This window comes from Neolamprologus multifasciatus, chromosome 10 (genome assembly GCF_963576455.1).
Source record: "Neolamprologus multifasciatus chromosome 10, fNeoMul1.2, whole genome shotgun sequence".
Taxonomy (NCBI): Eukaryota; Metazoa; Chordata; class Actinopteri; order Cichliformes; family Cichlidae; genus Neolamprologus; species Neolamprologus multifasciatus.
In genome coordinates this window covers 33663837-33680036 of record NC_140448.1, presented here as the reverse complement: position 1 = coordinate 33680036, position 16200 = coordinate 33663837, and the positions used below count along the sequence as shown (strand labels likewise).

The 16200-nt window shown below is 42.5% G+C and overlaps 1 protein-coding gene across 1 annotated transcript; it reads left to right on the top strand.

Moving 5' to 3' along the window:
* Positions 1 to 397: 397 nt before the first annotated feature.
* LOC146510692 (GTPase IMAP family member 3-like) lies at positions 398 to 16173 on the top strand. The gene is made up of 4 exons (XM_085175058.1): positions 398 to 474; positions 6518 to 8246; positions 12012 to 12569; positions 13099 to 16173. Exons 3-4 carry the CDS (start codon positions 12029 to 12031, stop codon positions 13797 to 13799), a joined length of 1242 nt encoding a protein of 413 aa, XP_085031184.1. The 5' UTR covers positions 398 to 474; positions 6518 to 8246; positions 12012 to 12028; the 3' UTR covers positions 13800 to 16173.
* The last annotated feature ends 27 nt before the right edge of the window (positions 16174 to 16200 follow it).

Genomic DNA, 16200 nt, shown 5'->3' with positions numbered 1-16200 from the left:
CGTGTTCGTGTTTTCCTCTGAAACAATAAGTTCTGTTGGAGCAGCCTTTCAACGCCTCTCTCTGTCTCTGCTAGCAAAGTGACCCAGACAACAAAGTAAAGCTAGTTTTCAGCTATGAACCCACCGTATTAGTCAGAGGTCCCTTTACTACGGTTCGGAGCCGCGGACCTTCAGTAACAGTAATAAATCACAGCAATAGTACATTCATGTAGTTGTAAACAGCATGATAATATATTAAGTAATCCAAAGTATTCAGAATACGTTACTCTCATTGAGTAACGTAACGGAATACGTTACAGAATACATTTTGGGGCATGTAATCTGTATTCTGTAGTGCAATACATTTTAAAAGTAACCTTCCCAACACTGTCCAGGCTTCATATTCTTGTCTGTTAGTGATGACTGAACCCAGGACAGCTGGAATAATTACCTGCTCAGGTACACCGTCGGACTAAACAGCTTTACATCACCTAGGTGATGTAAAGCTGGTGGACTTAAAGGAACACAATTGGAATGAGGTTTTTGCAAATGAAGATTCAAATCGTGCATATGATGCATTCTTATCAACTGTAATTTCACTATATGAAAAACATTGTCCTTTAATGAAAATCACTAGAAAGCATCACAGATCAAATAAGCCATGGATCACAAAGGGGATAGAAGATGCATGTAAAAAGAAAAATAATCTATATAAGAGATTCATAAAACAGAGGACAAAAGATGCTGAAATAAAGTACAAGTTATATAAAAATAGATTAGTAAATATTATAAGAACAAGTAAGAAAGAATATTACCACAAATTATTGGAGCAAAGTAGAAGTAACACACAAGAAACATGGAGGATATTAAATAGTATAATCAAAAAGGGCTCAAAAAATAAGAATTATCCAGATTATTTTAAAAAAGATAAAGATATTGTGCTTGATAAAACTAAAGACATTGCAAATGAATTTAATGATTTCTTTGTAAATGTTGGCTTTAATTTAGCAAAAGAAATTCCAGAGTCAAGAAATAACAACGACCTAAATAAACATGTCTGTGAAGGTTCTCAGTCTAAATAAACATATTACTCAGAATGTGTCCTCCATGTTTATTGGTGCTGTAACTCATAGAGAAATAATTAACATTGTGAAGACATTCAAAAATAAAAAGTCCACTGACTGTTTTGGTATTGACATGATATTAGTTAAAAGTATTATAGAACATATAGTGCAACCTTTCGCATACATTTGTAATCTGTCCTTTCAAACTGGTGTATTTCCCTCACAAATGAAAATAGCAAAAGTTATTCCAATCCATAAAAACGGAGATGTCAGTTTACCAATTATAGGCCAATATCACTGCTCCCACAGTTCTCAAAAATTTTAGAAAAGTTATTTGTTAATAGACTTGATAAATATATTGAGAAGCATAATCTCCTAAGTGATAACCAATATGGCTTTAGAGTGAAAAGGTCCACTTCGATGGCAGTGATGGAACTTGTAGAAGGGATATCAAATGCTATAGATAATAAGGAATATACTGTTGGTGTTTTTATAGACTTAAAAAAGGCGTTTGATACGATTGATCATTCTATATTAATGAATAAACTAGAGAGATATGGCATAAGAGGGTTAGCATACAAGTGGATGAAAAGTTACCTGGATGACAGATATCAATATGTCGAATTCAATAATGTAAAATCTAAGCAGTTGAAGGTAACTTGTGGTGTTCCTCAGGGCTCTGTGCTGGGCCCTAAATTATTTATATTATACATAAATGACATATGTAGCATTTCCAAACTGTTAAAATGTGTATTGTTTGCTGATGACACCACTCTGTATTGCTCAGGTAAAAACCTGGAACAGCTTCTGACTACAGCGGAAAAGGAGTTAAATATATTAAAAAACTGGTTTGATGTAAATAAGTTATCATTAAATATAAAGAAAACAAAATTGATTATTTTTGGCACTAGACAAATGAAAAATGTATCTAAAAAAGATGGCGCCGGTGAGGTCGGCTGCCGTCACGACTGCTCCGACCACCTTTTCTTCGTTTTTGCTTTTTAAGTTAGTTTTCAGCGTTTCTAAATCGGCAAAATCATCACCATTGGGTACATTAGGTATGACAGTGACACTCTTGTTTCTATTGGTATACAATGTACTCACAATTCGAAGTTTTTAACTCCGGATCCGAGCTGGCCGAGTGAGATCTTGAGGGGGAACAAAGGACGCGACGCGAAGCGGCGGCCTCGAGGGAAACGAGCCGGCGTCAGGAACAGGCTGAGAGCTCGTGCACACCGCACACCTCTGCCTAGCATCCTGCTCGCCAACGTCCAGTCACTGGAGAACAAGCTTGATGACCTCAGGGCCAGGATAAAGTTCCAGAGAGACATTCGGGACTGCAATCTCCTCTGCTTCACCGAGACATGGCTGAACCCAGCGGTGCCGGACCACGCCATCCAGCCGGCCGAGTTCTTCTCGGTTCACCGCATGGACAGGACACGGGACTCGGGGAAGTCAAGGGGAGGCGGCGTGTGTTTAATGGTGAACAACAATTGGTGCAACAGTGCGAACGTTGTTCCTCTCACACGCTCCTGCACACCAAATCTGGAACTACTGTCCATCATGTGTCGTCCCTTTTATCTACCTCGAGAGTTTACATCGGTCATTATAAGTGCCGTTTATATTCCACCACAAGCGGACACGGTCACCGCCTTATGCGAGCTGCATGAGGCACTCACACAGCACCAGACACAACACCGGGATGCTGCGCTTATTGTAACGGGGGACTTTAATAGTGCCAACCTCAAACGCGCAGCGCCGAACTTTTATCAACATATCACCTGCCCCACCAGAGGTGAAAGGACACTGGACCACTGCTACACTACGGTCAAGGACGGCTACAAGGCACAATCCCGCCCTCCGTTTGGCAAATCCGATCACGCCACCATCTTCCTCATGCCAAAATACAAACAAAGGCTGAAACAAGAAGTTCCGGTTCAGAGGAAGGTCGCGCGCTGGAAGGATCAATCGGTGGCCGCGTTACAGGACGCACTCGACGACGCAGACTGGGACATGTTCAGAAACAGCTCCGACGATGATGTCAACGTGTTTACGGAAGCGGTTGTGGGATTCATCGGGAAACTAGCGGATGATACCGTGGAGACAAAGACTATCACAACGTTTCCCAACCAGAAGCCGTGGGTGGATAAAACCATCCGCGACGCTCTGAGATCCCGCACCGCTGCCTACAACACGGGACTCACGACGGGGGACATGGACCCGTACAAAGCCGCGTCATATAACGTGCGGAAGGCGGTGAAAGAGGCGAAGCAGCGCTACGGGAGGAAACTAGAGTCACAACTCCAACAGAGTGACTCTAGGAGCCTGTGGCGGGGACTAAGGACAATAACGGATTATAAAGCACCAACAACCGGTATGACGAACACGGCCGTGACTCTGGCAGACGAGCTGAACACTTTCTATGCTCGCTTCGAGGCTGCAGCTAAGGACTCCAATGATGCTAGTGCTAGCGGCGCTAACGGCTGCAGACAGGAAGATACTGCCAGCACCGGAAACGTGCTCGTCATCTCCGAGCATGACGTGAGGAGAGCCTTCAAGAGAGTGAACACCAGGAAAGCAGCAGGACCAGACGGCATCCCAGGTCGTATCCTCATACCAGCTAGCTCCTGTGTTCACTGAGATATTCAACATCTCTTTATCTCAGTCGGTGATCTCCACTTGCTTCAAGGAGTCCATCATTGTTCCTGTCCCGAAGAAACCCCACCCTGCTTCTCTCAATGACTATCCCCCTGTAGCCCTCACCTCAGTAGTGATGAAGTGCTTTGAACGCCTGGTCAGAGACTTCATCATTTCTTCACTACCAGACACACTGGACCCACTACAGTTCGCTTACCGTCCAAATCGTTCCACAGACGATGCCATCTCTCATCTCCTCCACACATCACTTACTCACTTGGACACTAGAAGGGGGAATTATGTTAAAATGCTCTTCATAGACTACAGCTCTGCATTTAATACCATAATTCCCTCCACACTCACCACCAAGCTGGAGCATCTGGGACTCAGCTCATCTATGTGTCAGTGGATCTCCAACTTCCTAACTGGCAGACCACAGGCAGTAAGGATGGACATGTCTCAGCCTCCACCACTCTCAGCACTGGAGCCCCCCAGGGGTGTGTTCTGAGCCCCCTGCTGTACTCTTTGTACACATATGACTGTGTGGCCACTACCAGCTCCACCACCATCATCAAGTTTGCTGACGACACCGTCGTGGTGGGCCTGATCTCTGACAACAACGAGACGCCCTACCTGAAGGAGATTAGGAATCTGGAGAACTGGTGCCAGAGGAACAACCTCCTTCTAAACGTCAGTAAGACAAAGGAGTTGATAGTGGACTTCAGCACTAAGCAGGAGAGGAACTACCGGACCCCTGTCATCAACGAGTGCCCAGTGGAGAGAGTGGACAGCTTCAAGTACCTCGGAGTTCACGTCACGCAGGACCTGTCATGGTCCTGTCACATCAACACCGTGGTGAAAAAGGCCTGTCAGCGTCTCTACCACCTCAGACGCTTGAGAGACTTCCGACTGCCCCCCAAGGTGCTCAGGAACTTTTACTCCTGCACCATAGAGAGCATCCTGACGGGAAACATCTCAACCTGGTTCGGGAACAGCACCATGCAGGACAGACGAGCTCTACAGAGGGTTGTGCGATCAGCTGAGCGCACCATCCGCTCAGAGCTCCCTGACCTGCACTCAATCTACAGCAGGCGGTGCTGGACCAAGGCCAGGAAGATTGTGAAGGACCTCAGCCACCCCAACAACGGACCGTTCTCTCTGTTGAGGTCAGGAAAGCGATTCCGCTCCCTGAAGACCAACACAGAGAGACTGAGGAGGAGCTTCTTCCCGCAGGCGATACGGTCTCTCAATCACACCACCACATAGTACTGACCCACACATATGGTTCTTACACACACACTGGACATTCTGGACATTGTTTTCACTTCATCACTTATATCACTTTAAGCATATTTGCACTGCACAAGACACTAAATAATGTGGATTGCACAACACTGGACATTATATTCTTCATTTCCAGTTAATATTTGTACAGCTGCTGTTATTGTGTGTATATATATATATATATATATATTTATATTTCATACATTCTTATATATTTCTATACTGTGTATTTTGCTGTACAGTTATTTTATTTTCAACTTTAATTTATATATTTTATCTTATTCTTCCCAGTTAAATTTACCCTTTACCCTTCATTCTAATTTGTGTTGTACAGTTATCTCATTCTTAACTTAATTTTTATATTTATTTTATTTTATTCCTTCCTGGTTAAATTTACCCTTTTTTTTATTTTTTTTTTTATTTTCATATTTATTTCCTATCTTATTCATAGCCTTCTCTTTTTTTCTTTAGGTCATGAGCAGTTGTCCAAGCATTTCACTGCATATCGTACTGTGTATGACTGTGTATGTGACAAATAAAAATTTGAATTTGAATTTGAATTTAAAATCAGGGTTAATGGAATTGAAATTGAAAGAGTGACGAAAATAAATTTCTTGGAGTGATAATTGATGATAAGCTGAGTTGGAAGTCTCATATAAACCATGTGAAAACAAAAATGTCAAAAACCATTGCTATTCTCTATAAAACAAAGCATGTCCTGAACAAAAAATCATTATACACACTCTATTGTACTCTGTTGCTTCCATATATGACTTACTGTCTGGAGATATGGGGTAATGCATATAAAACGAACACTCTTCCTATTTTCAAGTTGCAAAAAAGAGCTATAAGAATTATAAACCAATCAAACTATATAGAACCAACTAACATTTTGTTTATTAATCTGAATACCCTGAAATTTTATGATTTAGTTGAATATAAAATGGCACAGATAATGTATAAAGCACAAAATAACTTGCTTTGCCCCAGGACTCAGAAGCTGTTCAAAGTCAGAGAGAGTCAATATGACTTAAGGGGAACAGATTTCTTTAAAAAAAACAAGATAAGGACAAATATAAAGCAGAGATGTGTTTCTGTTAGAGGAGTTAACCTGTGGAATAGTTATGACAGTGATTTAAAAAGGTGTAGTTCATTTTCCTTGTTTAAAAATATGTTTAAAAATAGAGTATTAGAAAAATATATATATCAAGAATGAAAAGAGCAAAAAAAACAAAAACAAAAAAACCTCTTGATTATTTTGCTTTGATGTAGTTACTTATCTAAGGTGGAAAGTTTTTTGTTTTTTTGTTTTTTTCTTGTTTGTTTGTTTGTTTGTTTAGTTTTTGCTTTGTTTTATTATTTGCTTCGAGCCCTGTGTACAGGAGCTGCATGCAAAAAGATCTTTTGTTAAAAGGGTTGGCGTAATAAGCAAATGCTTCAGCCAATACCTTTTGATTAGCCTTGTCTCATGCTTTCTTGCTTTGTGGTAGATCTTTGTTCTTCACTGAGATATTTGAATGCTAATCAATAAAACATATCACTATCACTATCAGGTTCAGATCAGTAACACAACCTTAAAAGAGGGCGGAGTCATCTGCTGTGGTGGAAACTAAAGCTCAGGCGAATCACGATGTGTTAATATCAAAACTGGCCTTTGTTTAGAACTGGGGATAAAAAATAAACTGGTTCAGATATTTAAAGTGTTTTCTAGTGAAATACTAATGACTCTAGTGATTTTATTTTGAAGCGCACTCCTGTTTCCGGTGTCAGCAGTTCGCTCTTCAGTCACGAAGACGGAACCACAAAGAGGAGGAAACGGCCTGAAAAGTTCAGGTGAGTTTCCGGGTCTCTGCGCTTTTGTTTCTGCGTGTCGGTGTGAGCAGCTTCACCTGGACAGGTGAGTGCAGCGGGACCAGCAGGGCTCCGGTGTGACCGACTGTGAGGGCCTCGGCAGACGAACCCACAGACAGAAGCTGCAGATAGTGATGGTGAGATGAAGCCTCATGATGAACTGAAGCTTTCCACCCAATTGGTCGACTCATGATTCGAAGCATTGTGATGATTCATTTGCTCTACTGCGCCATCAAGTGGACAATTCAAGTGAAGCGGGCTCTGTGATTATAATGATGTGTAAACCTCTAAACTGAATAAGTAAATTGTTTTCTTGGTTATTTATCCCGAATATTGTCTCAGTATGTGTGATACAAAAGAGAAAGTGGAAACTATCAGGACAGAGTTTTGGTATGATTGTGTAACTGTTAGCCTCAGACAGTCAGTCAATAGTATAATTCAGATCATAGATCAGTACATTTGCATATTTTTATAACTATAAAAAGAAAGCTGACACTTTCGAGACTTTATCTAATGTGTAAGCATCACAGCAGATGCCTTAGATTAGAATCAGTGAGCTGTCGGCTTTCAGCCCCGACCGTGTCCGTGCTGTCTGGTGAGAAAGGCGACATCTCACTGATTGTGAGGCGTCAGCGCTTTGTGTTTACGTCTTTGTGCAGAATCGGTGTACCTGCTCTCATTTACTGTTTTAGCTGTTTGGTGGTGGTTGAAATGTAGTAATATTTATATTAAAAATCGATTCAGGATTTTAATGAATCGATATCACGTTATCCAAGCTAGAATCGATTTTAATCAATAATCAAAACCCGCTAGTACCTGTGTAATCATGCTTATGTACATCTGGATAATGACACAAACTAGTATTTGGCGCTTCACTTTTTAATAAACTAAAAGACAGAAATCAGATTATAGGATCTGTAGTGTTGTTTATTTATATGATGGTGCTTATCATTTGTGATATTTATTACTGTGTGCATACTTTATTAGGAGAGATAAAATGAAATAAAAAATCTCTTCCTTCCTGGTTCCATCGAAGAAGAAATGCTCAAGTAACTATGTAACACGTACGTAATCCAATTCCACAACACAGTGTGATGGAAATCAGCTGTGTTTTTCTGCCAATTTTATTTCGAATCTGGCGCGAACCGGTGAACCAGTCCCTGAATCAGTCACGTGGTACGGACTGCCCGCGAGGCCTCGAACGTCACTGCATACGTAATAAAAGCAAGCCTCGATACGCACTTCACAGAAACGCCCCCGAGATTACCCGACACACGATTCGACGCTTCGACACACAGGACACATCACTACTCGGCAGACGAACCCACAGACAGAAGCTGCAGATGTTCGTTGGATCGTGTTCGTCTTCAGGTGTACACATCTGCGCATGCCCGAGTCTCCGTGAGGCCTCCACAGACACTCCCGTTCACAGTAAGTTGGGTGTGAGTGCGTGGGGCGCGTTATCAGAGATTTCAGTCATATGTGTTCACCTCAGTAAAGTTGGTGAAAGAACAGGAAGTAAACCAAAGATTAAAAAAGAGAAGAAACGTTTCATTCACGGGCTCTTCGTGGACGTAAACACTGTGGACTAACAGCTGAGGTTGGACGAACATGTCGACTATCGACTATAGGCCGACCTTTTCACCGATCGCTTTTACAAGAGCGCTTTATATTTATTTGCCCATGAGCAAGTTTGGTGCTAGTGTTGGTTGACGCTAAGAGAAGCAGTCAACGGAAAATAATAGTGCTGTTTTAACAGCTCCCTCCCCAGAGTGCGCCCAAATGCAGCAGCATTCAAACTCAGAACAGAAAGAAAGGTCGGCAGCAGCCTGTGATCAGAAAAACACAAAAACATTTTATTTAAACAAAAAAGCACAATGTTGGGGAGGGAAACAGAGAGAAACTGGCTTCTTTTCCACTATAACTGTGTTTACTGACCGGTCCAGTGTTTCTGTCTGACACACTGGACCAAACAGCAAATACAAAACTAAACAAAAAGTTAAAAATCAAAATGAGTCTTCCAGTGAACATTAAAAAATCTCACACGTCTTTTGTGCGATTCAGCGCATCTCAAATGAATAAATCAATCAATAAATGAATTATCCAGAAAGTAGCTATGTTACTACTGAAACAAACAAGAAAAGAAATAAATATAAAATATAAAATATTCCCTCCAGACAAAACTAAATGTGCAAATCAGTCCGTGCATGATCACATTCCTCCGCCCATAAAAAAGTCTGCGCCTGTGCGAATATATTGTTGGTTAACGGACCGACAATTTTTATATGTCGCCCAACCTTAGTAACAACCAGGCTCAGTGTCTTTGAAGATTCTCATTCATCCTGGTCATCGTAGCCTAAGGAGCTTGGAAAGGGTCACATGGTGGAGAGTCCATGTGACCTTAGAACTGAAGAAGCTTCTCAGATGAAGGTGAAACGCCTTCAAGTAACTCAAAGAAGTCCAGACGCTTTTCTTTCCAAGCTCCACACTCAGTGCACCAGCATGAGCCCACAGCAGTCTGCAGGTCCCACTCATGTCTGTGGAGATGTTTACCTGATCAGCTCATTGATGTCACTCTAAAGTAAGAGAACACCTGTGAAACGCTGTATGCACAGTGTGTGGATGTAATCATGTATACTGGTTACTGATGTGCCAGATGTTTATATAGATAACATCTGTTTGCTGAGTGCAGCTACAGCACACTAACTCCTCCCACTCTAATGTTGATGAGGTCTGTATCTGATCAGTCTGTTACCTGGATGTTAGGTGTCACTGGAAGGGTGGGGATGGTGTATGTGTTAATATTAATAATAGTGTATTTCCACTGTGGTATGAGTTGTGTACATACTGCAGAAACAGCAGCATTACTCAGTCGCACATTATGTTACGGTGCATATTTACAGGTGCCATGTTTGTTAGTACCATGTTTATAATCCTTTTATTGAGCTATATTTATCCAACATTAATGTTCCTGTAACTCTGTGTTGTGCTGCTCTTAGAGTCCTGCTCTGTCTGCTCTCACCCATGTGTTGACTCAGGTTGGTTGTTATAATCAGAGGTCACTAGGAGATAGTGGTGCAACGAATCAAAAATCTCACGGTTCAGATCGGATCACGGTTTTAAGTCACGGATCGGATCAATGATTGGATCAATGTTCGGATCAATGTTCGGATCAATGTTCGGATCAATGTTCGGATCAATGATCGGATCAATGATCGGATCAATGATCGGATCAATGATCGGATCAATGATCGGATCAATGTTCGGATCAATGTTCGGATCAATGATCGGATCAATGATCGGATCATGGTTTTAAGTCACGGATCGGATCAATGATCGGATCAATGATTGGATCAATGTTCGGATCAATGATCGGATCAATGATCGGATCAATGATCGGATCATGGTTTTAAGTCACGGATCGGATCAATGATTGGATCAATGTTCGGATCAATGATTGGATCAATGATCAGATCAATGTTCGGATCAGCAAAAAAAGAAAAAAGACAAAAATGTAACATTTACTTATTGAAGTATTTTCTGCCTGTTAAAGACATTCAGCTCTGGACTCATTCCACGCAGTTATAAAATGATGGTACACTATAGGGCAGTTCAGTCTTTGTATCCACCACTGCAGTTTTATTTACACAGCGCCAAATCACAACAACAGTCGCCTCAAGGCGCTTTATATTGTAAGGTCGACCCTACAGTGATACACACCGCTCGTTATATCGCACTCTGCTGTGATATAACGAGCGGTCACGTGGCTTTCCGTTGCCCTGCAGCTCCACCCATTTGTAGTAGTTTGGGCAACAGAAGATGTCTGGGACAGTTCAGCCATGACTTAAATCTTTTCCTGCTCGTACCTGCTTGGAACGATCTTGTAAGGGTGGGTTTTTATAATCGATTTATTGATTAAAATCGATTCTGGCTTGGATAACGTGAAATCGATTCATTAAAATCCTGAATCGATTTTTTAATATAAATTTATTTTGCCCGAAACGCCAGAATCTCAGGTGAAACCTCACAACATTTCAACAACCACCAAACAGCTGAAACAGTAAATGAGAGCAGGAACACGGTTCTGCACAAAGACGTAAACACACAGCGCGACCCGCCGATCAGGATCAGTGAGATGTGACTTTCTCACCCGACGGCACGGACACGGTTGCTTGCTTGTTACGCACAAGTCTACCGTTGGTTACAGGCTGTCGGCCGCTGTTTGTTTCCTTTTACATACTTCCAAAAAGAAAACCTAATTTCTGCCGTTCAATACTGAACAAATTTAAACTTTTTAAAATTATGCAAAATGCAAAACGCTCAGCCATGTCTCTAATAAAACCGAAGTGATGTTCATGTGTTGATTAATGGTTTTCTTTCGTTTTTGATGTACTGCAGAATATTTGTATAAAATCCCAGAACAGGAAAATCACCTTCATGTGTTTTATCTTCAGCTGCTTTGACACAAAGGCCTCGCTGTGACGCTCACACCTTTGATAAAATCTGGAAAGTGTCAGCTTTGTTTCTATAGATACAAAAATATGTAAATGTGCTGATCTGGATTATAATATTTCTGACTGTCAAAATTTCCCAGATTCAAATCAAATCGATTCGGACCTTGTGAATCGGAAACAAATCGATTCTAGAAATCGGTGACGATACCCAGCCCTACGATCTTGCCACTAAAGTGGACGCGCAACAAGATATCATGGCGTGGCTCAAGCATGTTCATCATAGTTTAAACCGCTTGTTTTGCACACGGCCTCCCGTCTGCAGCTAAACAGCTTCTGTAATAGCTTCAGCCCGGTCGGATTGGGCAGCAAAGGGCTGCTTAAATGCTGCAAACTCCTCTGCTCCTCCACTTGGACCGCTAGCGCTGACCATAGCTATCGCTTGACAGACCCACCACGCCACCATACACGTACTTTTTTTCTTCTTTTCCGTTGCACCACTATTAGGAGATGTACCCGTCACGATCAGCATTGTTCTGCCCCGTGTTAGCCAGTCTGGATGGGTACCTGCTGTTAGCTCCTCAGCCAGTAGGTGTGGATCATGTCAGGTCATATTTCTGTTGTATGTTTGTACTTCAAACCTCTTTAATTATTATCTGTACTGTGGTAAAGCACAACAGGCAGACGTGTACAGAGTAATATGGTGATGTACTGTGAGTCACCACACCTGTGCTCTCTCCTGCAGGCCTCTGACGTTCAGCCATGGATGATCATCTCTCCATCGTCCTCCTGGGAAAAGTTGGAGTTGGTAAAAGTTCTTCAGGAAACACCATCCTAGGACGAGCAGCGTTTGAGTCCAAACTGTCCCTCGGACCAGTGACCAAACTCATCTGTGTGGAAACGGGAACTGTATTTGGGAAGCAGGTCTCAGTGATCGACACTCCAGAGATATTAGGATCAGAGCAGCAGGTCCAGACCTTCTGTCAGTGTGTCCTGCAGTCTGTCAGACCTGTTCTGTTCCTGCTGGTGATCAGAGTGGGTCGGTTCACCGAGGAGGACCACAGGGCCGTGGAAGCAGCGAGCAGAGCGGTCGGGCCTCACAGGCTGGAGAAATGTTACCTGCTGTTCACGGGTGGAGATGAACTCAACACATCAGTGGACGATTATGTTTTACAGAACAGAGCAAGTTCACTTCCAGATGTTGTAAAGAGGTTTTCACAGAGAACTTACCTGTTCAACAACGAAGATGGAGGACGGGAACAAGTGAGAGAGCTGCTGCTGAAGGCGGGACACCTCCCCCCAGGTAAGAGCTGACCTCCATGCTGCTATGAGTGTGGGCAAACAGCTGCTCACAGCTGGATTTGCACTGTGTCAGAGAGCTGATGGTGCCACAGCAGGCACGTCAAAGTGAATTTACACTGAGGGCCACATACAGCACCCTCGTTAAGTTCAACTACTCATTTAATCAACATGACATTACAAAGAAACGCTGCTCCGGTGCTGGTGTGGGAGTCTGTATCAGAGAAGCTGTAAAATAATACAATCCTGTGAAGGTTGCTAGATGTTTGGCCTCCTTTACATTTTCCAAAGATGTCCAGTGGGTCCGCTGGAGTCTTTGATGGGCCAGTTGTGGGCCCCGGGCCTTATGTTGGACCTCCCTGTGCCGACCAAAGATCAGCTCAGTGCTGAGAGCAGCTGCAGCTCTTCATCACAGATGATGTCAGAGCTGCTGCTGAGGTCACATGACCAGTGTCAGTTTGTTCTCAGGCTGTGAGCTGCAGACAAACTACAGGAAACACTTTCACTCATGACGCTCTGATCTTCTCCTACAGGTGGAGCAGAACTCAGGATGCTGCTGGTGGGGAGAACTGGAGCTGGGAAGAGTGCAGCAGGAAACACCATCTTAGGAAGAAGAGTCTTTAGATCTACACCATCTTCTTCCTCAGTAACATCAGAGTGTCAGAAAGAAACATCTCTGTTTGCAGGTCAGACCCTGGCTGTGGTTGATACTCCAGGTCAGTTTTTCACCTTTGGAAGTCAAAGGGAGAGTGAGACAGAGATCGCTAAATTTGTCTCCTTTGCTGCTCCTGGTCCTCATGTGATCCTGGTTGTGATCCAGCCTGGCAAATTCACTGAAGAAAAAACAGTGAGAATCATTCAGGAGATGTTTGGAGAAGCATCAGCACAATACACCATGGTCCTGTTCACCTGTGGAGACGACCTGGAGGCTGATGGAGTCACCATAGAGAACATTATCACTGAGTGTCCAGCTCTCCATGACTTCATCCGTCAGTGTGGAGGAAGATATCATGTTTTTAACAACAGAAGCAGAGATCCTGCTCAGGTCAGAGAGCTGCTGAAGAAGATCAACACCATGGTTCAGAGAAACAGAGGAAGATACTACACCGACGAGATGTTCAGAGAGGCAGAGAGAGCCGTCAGAGAGGCAGAGAGAGCCGTCAGAGAGGCAGAGAGAGAGAGGAGACGATCTCTGATAGAGAGAATCAGCCTCAGTCGTGTGTTTTTTCACTGATCTTCATCATTAATTATTATTAATCATCGTCATGAAGACAAAGAAGGAAAATGTTCATTTAACCTGATTAAAAACTGATAGTCTGATTATTGATCATGTGATTATTATTATTAAACAGCTGTTTGATCCTGTGATCAGTCTGATTGGTGATGTTATTGATCAGCTCCTGATTGGATCCTGTTTGTTTGATTATATATATCATTAGTGTTGATGTAAACTTCCTGTCAACAGTTTAAACCATGTTTAGTTCAACTGTCACGTGACTGTGACGTCAGAGGGGACGAACTGACAGCGGTGAGCAGAGCGCCCCCTGTTGACCTGCACACAGTTCCTGACCAATGGGATTAGGGCTGGGTCATATCATACCGTTCATGGTAACACCGGTGTAATGTTGGGCAACGATAAGAAATGAAATATGGCGATAGAATATGGGTAAAACGCGCACGCCAGTGCCTTTGTTTTCATACGCACACAGCGGAAAAAGCATGGCGGCGACGCAGAATGAGAAGAGCGAAAGTGGATCGTTGAAAGAAACGATGAACCTAAACTGGTTTGTAAAAATGCTGCAGCTTCACTGGTGGAACTGGTTTAGCTTTCGTCAGATACACAACAAAGCACTATTTTTGGTAGCGCATGCTAGCGGGCCGTCGTTATTACCGTGTTGTTTGGAAAATACGGCACACTTAAAATCAATCCTTTGATATATCTGAAAGTCGACAGAGCCCCTTATAATCCCGTGTGCCTTATGTATGAACTCTGGTTGTGTTTACTGACCTCGAAACGATTTTATGTGCACGGCGCTCGAAAATCTGTCAAATGTTTTAAGCAAGCAAACAATTTATTTATATAGCACTTTCAGATCAGCATGGAAGCTGGTTCAACAGAAGAGGAACCACATACAAGGTCTTAAATAATCAGGCCCCATCTTATCTTAATGACCTTGTGGTACCATATCACCCTATCAGAGCACTTCGCTCTCGCTCTGCAGGCCTACTTGTTGTTCCTAGAGTATTTAAAAGTAGAATGGGAGGCAGAGCCTTCAGTTTTCAGGCCCCTCTTCTGTGAACCAGCTTCCAGTTTGGATTCGGGAGACAGACACTATCTCTACTTTCAAGATTAGGCTTCAAACTTTCCTTTTTGCTAAAGCATATAGTTAGGGCTGGACCAGGTGACCCTGAATCCTCCCTTAGTTATGCTGCAATAGATGTAGGCTGCCGGGGATTCCCATGATGCATTGGGTGTTTCCTTTCCACTGTCACCAAAGTGCTGCTCATAGGGGTTATTTGATTGTTGGGTTTTTCTCTGTATGTATTATTGTATGACCTACTGTACAATATAAAGCACCTTGAGACGACTGTTGTTGTGATTTGGCGCTGTATGAATAAAATTTAAATTGAACTGAAATTGAATTGAAACCTGTTGTCCACCCTGGAGGAAGAGTAGTTAACTCGGTGGGTGCAATATTTACCAGAACTGCTTCAGGCCTATAACAATTTTGCCCATGATGGCATGCTCGTCTGCCAATTGAGCTTTCTATGAGGATAAAGACACAGAGCCAACAACCACCCAAGAGTGGGTTAAGAGACGTCATGAACACCTGAGGCTGACATGCCAAATGGTGAAGAAGAGCAGGGAGAAGCCGGATGAAGGACAGGTATGATGTTGGAGCTAGAGCAGCTCCATTGCTCCCAGGAGAAAGGGTTTTAGTCCATACAACAAGAAGACACGGACATGGTAAACTGGGAGCACACTGGGAGGAAGAGATCCAAATCATAGGCTGTGTCCCAATTCAGGGTCTGCAGCCTTAAAGGCCGCATTTTAAGGCCGATTACGTCACAGCGACGAAGGCTGTCCCAATTCAAAGGCTGCTCGAAATGCGTCCCTCAAATATGGGCAGAAATCTGTGCCGTCAGAAACTGAATTTGAATAAGTTAAATTTGAATTTGAATTGCTCAGATTGAATCTGAATTGTAACCTGAATAAATGCTTTTAAAAACTGAATATGAATTAGCCTAATTTGAAATTCAATTTATTGGTTTGAAAATGATCATCACTAAACTGAAATTGAATTTTATAGTTTGAAAATGAATTAATTTGCTTTGAAACTGTATTTTATCTTTTAAAAATTCAGCTCTCGAATAATTTCAGATTCACTTCTCACCGTTCAGTTTCTGTTCCAAAATTCAGTTTTTTGGGACTTACATCCGGTTCCTGTTCAAACGCAGATTAATAGAACTACGTTTTACTAGCGGACCGAAAGTGTTACTGACGGGAATCTACAGCATCTTGAGCTGAATTCAGACTTCAGAAGTTATTCGTCATGTCGAACGACCAGCGGATAAACTCTCAGGTTGGTAATAAATGTATTACATGTATAAGAACATTATTATTATTATTATTA